The sequence below is a fragment of the Lissotriton helveticus genome, chromosome 7 (assembly GCF_964261635.1).
Source record: "Lissotriton helveticus chromosome 7, aLisHel1.1, whole genome shotgun sequence".
NCBI classification, from domain to species: Eukaryota; Metazoa; Chordata; class Amphibia; order Caudata; family Salamandridae; genus Lissotriton; species Lissotriton helveticus.
Window position 1 is genome coordinate 1,908,220,265 of NC_136068.1, and position 9,668 is coordinate 1,908,229,932.

Below are 9,668 nucleotides of genomic sequence, written 5' to 3' on the forward strand. Positions count from 1 at the left end.
GTAGTAACAAACTATATGTGCTGAAGGTTGTCTTTTTGTCACTTGCAGTTTAAGCAGTGGCCATTTTTTTCTTAATGGGTTAGATGATGAGGGAGCATGTTGTTGTCTGAGGCCAGTGTGCTGGATGTGACATAAGAGAACTTTCCACATGCTGTTCACTCACTCATTTATGAACTCAATTGTCCAGTCATCCATTTTGGGACCAAGTTACCCTTCTGCTTTCCATACAATCAATAATTTACAAACTCATATCTGCCTTCATTCATTCATACATTCACCTACCCGTGCATTTATTTTCCATTTGTCTATATGCACATACAAACTCACTAATCAGTCAAGGAGCACTCCGAGATATTAAAAAGACAGACGTATTGGCTTTGACAATGCTTGTTTTTCTTGCAGGGTATATTTGAATGTATTTTGTCAATTCATATGCAGCAAGGACTAGATAAAAGAAAACAGATAAACATTATTTTTAATTCTATGCTTTATTTTTCCTCCTCAGTAATACAGAAAGATTTAAATCCAGAAGTCAAATTCTGTGAGCATCATCTCAGGTAGGAAATGTTCTTAGTTTGAATTAACTGTGCTCTGAATCCAGTTGACGTAGTTGCAGACCTTGGTGTAAACTCCTGGGTAGTTCCTCTGAGCGCAGCCAATGCCCCAGGAGACAACACCCTGGAGCTGACCATTGCAGACCACTGGGCCACCGGAATCACCCTGAAAGAAAAAAGGCAATGTTGAATTGTGAATACTGTGTATGGCATGAAACTAATGGGTGCAATAAAGTCAATCTTGCTTGCACAACTCTATTATAATCAGATAATGAAATCACATCTTGCATCGTTCAACGGGTTTAAGTAATCGCTGCTAGCATAATATCCTGTTACATTAATTCTCAAATATTTATCATTCATTTTACTGTTGAATCCCTTCTTTCAAATTCTCTTTTCCCAAGGATTAATTCATATACTACCACATGTGGCATTCCAATGTCTATGAAATTCCAAGCACTTCCCACAAGCTCATTTGTAATGCTATTCAGAATTTTTCGTCTTTCCTTTTTATCTATTTATGCATGAAATTATTAGTAAAGAATGTACATTTTTTAGGGGCTCCAAGACATTAGGGGTGTTTAGGACCGCGTGCAGGCTTGTTGACCAGGGACTAATCCTGGTGTCCACTGTTAAAGTGATATTGGCATAGAGTCATGTTAAAGGGGGTTCAATTCAGTTCATACAATACGGTACATGCGGGTGGTTCTTAAAGTTTTCAGAGAGAACAGGTGAGATAAAGTCTAGAGCAAAGCTTTCCAGTACTGAGGAGGCAGTGGGGCACATGGTAGTAGTGGGGCAATGTGAGTACAAGCCTGAAGGATTGCAAAAGGCATAAAGAGAGATGGCCTGAACAAAATCTTGAGAAGTGAGATCCTGATCTGAACTCTAGCGCTGGAACTTTTGGAGGGACATCATGTGTGTTAGGAAATTTAGATGATTGAAAAGAGCAAGGATAGCAATTTCTAATCTTTTTCAAATAGTTTTGGTTGAAACCATGCTGAAAGGTGTGGTGAACTGCAATAAATATTCTCTTTTTATCACACAATTTCACAATGGAATGTGAAACACACCCAACGTCTTCTTCGATCACTGAGGTATTAACCTGAGAATTGGGTCAGGATCTGATCCTGACCTAGAATCCAGACACCATGTTCCTGTTGAATGTTGAGGTATATTATATATCTATGCTTCTCAAAGTAAGATGGCTTCACTGAGAAGGAATGTGAATGTATCCCAAGTCTTTGTTCAATCTATTTTGATGCATACAAAGCACATTATAGCAAAACCAGAGGCAACTTTATTAGCCAGTGATCCATTCTAGATCCAGTCCTCCCCTCTTGCCAACCCTACCCTAATTTGTTTTCCTGTACTAAATTCATTGCCAATATTTTGTTTCTAAATACTCCTCTCTCCTTCCAGTCATCTTCTTTCCCACCTAGAGTAGGACTCCATGTTCTTTACAAGTGCACCCTTACCTTGGACCCATCTCGGTAAAACAAAGTCATTTGACAAACTACCATTTTGTCTTAAGCCTACCAGCAAAAGACACACCTCAAAGCACCTTTTACTGATAAACCTGTGTCTAAAAGGGGACAAACCCTTGAAGAAGCAGACACATACATGTTGAATATTGTCTTTGAGTTGTGCTACCTTTCAGATATTTTTTGCATTTGATTTACTAATTGACCCACTGTTGATGCCCCCAGTTTTCATGAGCTGGGTCTACCACAGAATCAACTATGATCTGCTGATGACATATACACTAAATTAGAGTGTTACAAACCTGGCAAGAGTCCTTTCCGCCTTCAAGGTATCCTGCGCAGAACATGTTGTTGGTGATCTGTCCTGGGTAGGAGCTGGTGCATTGGCTAGTGGTCAGGATTGGGGCATTCAGGCACTGCAGGGTGTTGGGGTAGTTTGCTGAAATAAACATTGAAGACAAATTTATTTGTATTGCTAATAGAAATGTAAAGAGTTTGGTCCAATAAAAACAAGTACCTTACTGCACTGTTTAGGTTTCTATCAATTATAAAATGGATTATAATTTCACTAGAAAATATATGTCCTATTAAGAAGTTAAGATGCCTTGTGGGGTGGGTTTCAGGATTTGATATTGTGCATCTCAATAAATTACAGGGCATTTTGGCCCACATGCATCATTGAGACATTTTGCACTTCTTAATTTGCGAAAAATAAGGAATCGCAAATTAAGAATTGCAAAATGCTATGCATCATTATTTTCGGTATTCATTTGTGATTCGGTAAAAATCGCAATTTTTACCGAATCCCAAATAAATACCGAATTCTTAAGTTAATTTTCGCAATTCCCATTGATTCCTATGGGCCAAAAGGCCCATAGGAATCAATGGGAAGGCATTAGCAAATTGCGAGTGGCACTTTGAAAATTTCATGGGTGCAGGGGGGGGGTCCAAAGGACCCCCCCATGCACCCCTGAAATGTATTTTTCGCATCATGTTTCACACACACATGTCCTAAGGACATGTGTGTGTGAAACATGAATGTTGAAAAAAAAACATTTTCAGCATTTTAAACACTTTTTCCAAATTTACCGAGTGGTTCAACCACTCGATAAATTTGACACCCTAATTGCGATTTTGCACTTTTAAAAGTAATGATGCATTGCTTTTAAGAAATCGCACATCTGCGACTTCTTAAAAGCAATCGCAATTTTAGAACTCGCAAAAATGTTACGAATTCTAAAATTGCTTCATGCATCCCAAAAAGCACCTTTGGAATCGCAAACGGCCGATTTTAAGGAATCGCACCGTTTGCGACTCCAAAAATGCTTGATGCATGTGGGCCTTTGTTTTCTTTCTTCTCCATTTCCTCTAGCCTATTTCACAGAGTCTTGAAGCAGCAGAAGTGTGGTACAGAGAGAGTACATTTTTATTATTATTCATTTTTTTTAACAAATACTTCCAGGCTGCTTTGCTGTGATACATTCATGTGACAGTGTAGGATGGGGTTACCTACCTAGACACCTAAAAGATAGACTTCACATTTAAAGCCTAAACACTTCCTATTATATGTTGATTTTCTTTATTCAGAACTAGTGATCAATAATATCTGATTGCTTTGTGATCAATTCTGCCCCTGAATATTTCTCTACTTTACTTTACTGTTTACCTCTCTGGTATTGACCTGGCATTTACTTTTGAACTACAGGTTCTCTCCCTTAACTCCTCCTACTGATGAACCATTGCCTCCAAGACTACTTACAGCCACTGCCGGACGTGTTGCCCCATCCTGAGATCAGACACTGGGTTCCAGATGCAGGACAGCCTGACGGGAGGGCGACGGCCTTGACGTAGCTGTTGAGAGTCGCGGCTCTGGACAGCTTGATCAGCATGATGTCATTGTCCAGGTTCCTGGAGCTGTAGTTGGGATGTCTGATGACCTTGGTGGAATCAATGAACTGTTCGGTTCCTTCATTTGATGCAATGTTGTGCTCTCCAAGTCTCACGTTGATACGCCTACAACAGGAAAAGAGACCTAGCTATTACTAGTTCATTCATCATAGCTAAATAGACTGAGTTATAAGTCAAAGCATCTGATTTTGTGAACTTGAAGACTTTTATACTGTCAATATTTATTTTTATTTACTGTTTTTACTTTTTAGTGCATTTTGTAAAGCACAAACATGATCCCAAGGTATCAGAGGGTTGTAAGGAGCTTTCACCCAAGTACATTGCTTTATATGGCAACAGGAAGTCCCCCTCTTCCAGGTTCATGACACTTGATAAGCGGAAATTAGGGAAGAACGCATATATCAAAGATTAGTTCGTTTGGGGAAACACCCTCTCCCACACAGTGTAAACCAGGCAGTGCCTTTACAACCCGGGTACTACATCGAACATGTTGTTACCACACGACCCTTTGGTACACGAGTCATTACAACAACTTGCTTTATGGAAAGCGTTGTTGGACTAGTGTTGGATTTAAAGTCCAGCACCTTCCTTACTGTTACACAGGCGGGAGTTAGAAAAGTAAATTACAATATTCTAAATTCCAGCACTTTCCTAAGGCAAGTCATTGTAATGACATGCATGCTAAACAAACATGTGGTAGCAACGCATTCGATGAAGTGCATGCATTATTAAGGCATGTGTGGGAAAGTCATGCGTAGTTCTGTCATACAACAGTTAGTTTATGTCTCTTATGAAGTACCCAATGCCAAGCCCTTTTTTATGACATGTGAAGTCTTTTGTTGGGTGCTCCCAGATAGCACCCTTTGCAACCAGGCACTGGCAGCCTATGTGCCAGGGCGTAGCTGCCAATGCTGCAGCAGGTGCAGTTGTATGGTGTCCATGGATTTGAGGGGCACACTAAGCTCAAACTAAAGGTGTTGTTTGCTACCCAGATAGGGCCCATGGGATCCATATATCTTCCTTGCATTAGGACTCCTGGAGGTCTGCTATGCCACTGCCCTTGTGAAGGTGGTCAATGACTAAAACGCTTGCTGCGGTTGGCCTCAAATGCTGCTTCCCCCAATGGCTCATGAAATCTCCTAACATGGGTGAATGTTCCTAATGACGTTCACTTAACCCAGCTTTCTGTAGACACTCAGTGAAACAAAAGTTCTTTCGTAACCTCACTCTTGGGGCAGCTGCCATATGTGCTCCATTTAAGTATAGTCTAGATCGGTTTATCAGGCGAGGATCTGCTGTTGTTAATGAAACTGAAATAGTCTTGCATTCAGCTTGGGTGATTGCTTTCTTGGAAGATAAATTTACAGAGAGTGTATACCCCAGCCAATAGCATGCATAGCTCAACTTCAGTGAACTTACGATTGGTAGCAATGAGCAGCCGACACCACCCATTGGCTGTTGATGAGTGACCCGCCGCAGAAATGGTAGCCGACATTCAGGGACACTTGGTAGGGAAGAGCGTTCTTCCCACAAGTGTAGCCCCCAACAATTTTATCATCATCATCAACGGGGAAAGCAGCTGAAAGAGAGGAAAAAAGATACTAATGATGATTTAATTTATTGCATGGCACATACACCATCACCAACATCCACTGAAATGATGAGGTGTTAAATTCAAATTAGCATCATACTGCCACACCTTTCTTAAATGTGAGCATTGTTTAGGGTTTTGGCAAGTCAACACACTGTAAAATCCAGTCACGTTTTGCGATGAATATTTATGAGAAAGATCTGTAAATGATGTTGGTACAGATTATTTTATACATTTTTTATCAATTTGAAAACCTGACCGGATTTTACTCTTCAGGGGGATGAAACACCCAATTCAAATGTGTAACAACATGCTTCTGAATGGATGTTGAAGTCATAGTAGTTATGTGTATAACAGTAACACAACAAGATACACATCTCTGTTCACTAGTGTGGTAACCACAATGTGATGTCCTGAAACCATCAGTAACCTTGCTGTCCAGAAATTCCACCAACATTAGATGGTAGTGAGGAATTTGTTGCTAAAATACCTTCATGAATCAGCCCCCTTGTCTTGTGTGCAGTGTGACTATGCAGTACACATTTGACTTTCCTATTGGTTTCTCTTCTGTATATTACCACATACAGCATCAGTACAGCTCTTGTGCAGAGAATGTAATTGAAGCCATCACCTTGCAGAAGTAGGATTTACATTTTAAACTTTATATTTTCCTTTTAATTCTCTGTAGTCTGTAGTAAATTGTATTTTATTATTCAATGCAGTGGATAAGTTCACACTATTTAGGGGAAATGTTATGAAAGCTTAGTAGTCAAGTCATCAAATTCTCCTTGCTCATACATTCTCATCAGTTTTGTCTTATGGAACTGGAAGGTGTTTGCCCATGCAGGATATTTAAAAACAAAAACAAAGCATCAAACAATTTGTCAACAAATACAAAAGTATATTTATGACAACATTTTCTGTGCTGTGAACACTTAAAACAAATTGTATCATTGAATGCGGAGTGTGACTGGATAAACTTGTGAAGAAGCCAAATTGCATCAACTTTGGGTTTGCTGAGGGATGCACAGCAATAGATTAACTTCTAGCAATTGCAGACAGTGGACTAAACTGAGCATCATTTTAAAGATCTGTAGAGAATACACTCTGGACCATATTTGCTAAGACTTTGTACTGCCCATCCATTGTGCAAGGCGATGCACAGTAACACAACGTCTTATTTAGGATTTACGCAGCCACGCAAGGAATGTTTTGCTAGGCCTTGTACACAAATGTAATGCAACGCAGCATGTAGCTCTGCATTGTATTACAATTCTTAGTAGAAGGTGTTCCATGGGGTAAACAACCTTTACAACGAAACTTTTACAACGAACTACCATTACAATGCAACTTTTACAACGCAAACTATTACAACGCATTGCTCTGGGGGGGCGCTCTAGGATAGGGAATAGGTTAATTTACTATCCAATAACCTTCCCTACTATCCACGGGGACTGGAGTTGGAATAGTAAATTAAACTATTCACTATCCAGCGCCTAAAAGCATTATGCGTTGTAATGGTATGCGTTGTAAAAACCGCGTTGTAAAGGTAGGCGTTGTAAAAGTATGCGTTGTAACGTCATACATCCGTTCCATGGGTGGAGTATGGGTGTTTCTATGCATCTGCCCTTGGATTTTAGTGAATTCCAGATTAACTAGGGCATGCAAACCTGGAATTGCATAAAGTTGGCATGCCTCCTACAGAGAGGCGCCCCTAGGAGAAATATGTTAATTTCTCCTCATTATGCTTTCTGCTAAGCGTGATGCGTTCTGCAAAACACATAAAAATTGGAAAATGCCTCTTTGGCATACCTTCCTGCACAAAAACAATTCTGCCCATAACATGAGCACCCTTCCAGCATGGTGCAAGGGTTCCTTCATTGGCACTAGAAAGCCATAAGTATGCCAGTGCTGGGACTGAGCTGAAGAATGCCATATCTCTGTATCTCTGTAAATATGGTGTACTTCAGCTCTCTCCCACTCACACAGTGCAGCAACTTGTCTTCCTGACAAGTAAATACATTAGCAATAATGAGAGAAAACACCTCACATGATATTTAGCATACACAACATTATTGACTAATTGGTTGCAATATTTGATGACTATGCTTATGAATATGGTTTGAATTATTTTGATTTACCAACAAGAAACTCAGTAATGTATACCATCCATAAAGTAGAGGTGACCCTGTGTAACCTGTGCGGGCTGCCAGTTTTCTTTCCACAGACACTGCTGTAGATCTCGATAATTTCTGATTTGAAAAATTGACCACACAGAGATTATGAAAAATGTAGCCTTTTAAGCATGCAGCGATTAAGGGGCATATTTACAAGAAAATAGCAGAGTGTGGCATTAAGTACAAAATGTGAACGTCACGCTCCACCAATTCAAAAATTCAGGGATGCACCGTATTTACAAAGATAGGGCACATCCCAGCATTTATCCTAGTACAGGTGCTAAATTAAGCTGCCTAGAGTGAACACAGGCTCCATTGCACTATATTGCCTACATTGACGGAATGCTTGTTTATGTGCAGCACACATAGAAGTTGCAAATTGTCATTTTTGTAATGATTGTATTTGTGTAGGAAGGGAAACCTTCCTGCACATTCACAATCATTCATTACAGGTTGCTATGTGTTTTGCACAATGCAGCACACATAGAAACTGCAAAAACGAGGAGTAATAAAGCATTTCACATTGTTTCTCCATGTTAGGAACAGGTTTTCCCTGGTCTTAATTTTGCCACTGTCTCCTATTTACGCCACCTTTGTAAAAAGGGAGCAGCCCATAATCAATGGGTGTTGTGTGGAATGCCCACAGCAACACCCATTGCCCACCCCTTTGAAACTAAGTATAGTGCGGAAGTAGGCCCTATTTACAAGGCACCCTTAGGCCACGTTAGGCGGCTTAACACTGCCTTGTAAGTAAGGCGAAGCCCCTATCACAATAGAAATGTAGTTGAAAGTGACATTCCTGTGGCAAAAAGTCCTTTCCCAACAACATGCAGTGCAATCTTAACTCACCGGCAGCCCCGAGGAGGGCACAGATCAGAAGGAACTGCATGGTTGTCCTGTTAGCACTGGCAGAGGTGACTTCTCTGATGGCGATCCAGGTATTTATACCGAACCAGACCCAGCTTTATCTGCTTCTTTCCAAGGTTGCTTCTATTTTTGTGTGAAGCAGATGCTGATATGGAAAGAAAATACACATAATGTACTGAAATCAAATAGAAGAACATCAAGATCAATAGGTTAATGAATTGCTACCTTGGTTATTTTCAACTGTGCCCTTCAGTTAATCACCACTGAATGACTGCTCACCACTCACACACCATCCACTGATGAACTGCATTGAACATAGGAACAGAGCACTGCAGATGGCAACACTTGTATTGATAGAAAGGAGGAGAGTCAATGGTCTCTTCAAACTACAGTGAAATAAGTGAAAACACTAAATTGTGTAGCAAGAATTTGATAAATGCTCAGCCATTCATATCCCATAACAAAACTTTCCATTAAATATCTCAAAATCACAAACCAGCAATAATAATAATAATAATACTGGATTTTATACAGCGCGAACAGCTACCTCACAAGGAGGTGTCCCGGCGCTAGTAGAACACAAATGACCTGGGCTAAAGAATAGGGAAGCTAGCGTGGCTGGGTGAATAGCCAGGAGTTAAGTAATTTCTTAAAACAGGGTTCTGCCGGGGTCTGTTGGATTGCTTGAGGCAGTGAGTTCCACAGAGCGGGGACGTTTGCTGAAAAGGTCCGACCGCCTAGTCGGGCCTTTTTTGCGCGCGGGACGGCCAGCTGGACACGGTCGTTGGACCGTAGTGCGCGACTTTGAAGGTATCTTGGGAGGCGATTTTTCAGGTAATGTGGGCAGGAGCCATGCAGAGATCTGAACGCCAGCGTCAGAGCTTTGAATTTTATTCTGTTGGCTACTGGCAGCCAGTGCAGGGTTCGGAGATGCGGAGAGACTGACTGCTTGAACGGGATTCGCAGTAGTAGTCTCGCAGCCGCATTTTGAACTACCTGAAGCTTGTGAGTCAGGTATTTTGGAAGGCCAAGGTATAAACCATTGGCATAATCCAGTCGGGAGGTGACAGTCGCATGGACAACCGTT

At 40.8% G+C, this 9,668-nt stretch overlaps 1 protein-coding gene across 1 annotated transcript; it reads right to left on the minus strand.

Moving 5' to 3' along the window:
- Positions 1–371: 371 nt before the first annotated feature.
- Positions 372–8,698, minus strand: LOC144770871 (trypsin-like). Its single transcript, XM_078655664.1, has 5 exons — positions 8,564–8,698; positions 5,366–5,525; positions 3,798–4,051; positions 2,341–2,477; positions 372–720 (listed from the first exon to the last, which is right to left on the minus strand). Exons 1-5 carry the CDS (start codon positions 8,601–8,603, stop codon positions 571–573), a joined length of 741 nt encoding a protein of 246 aa, XP_078511790.1. The 5' UTR covers positions 8,604–8,698; the 3' UTR covers positions 372–570.
- Positions 8,699–9,668: the final 970 nt, after the last annotated feature.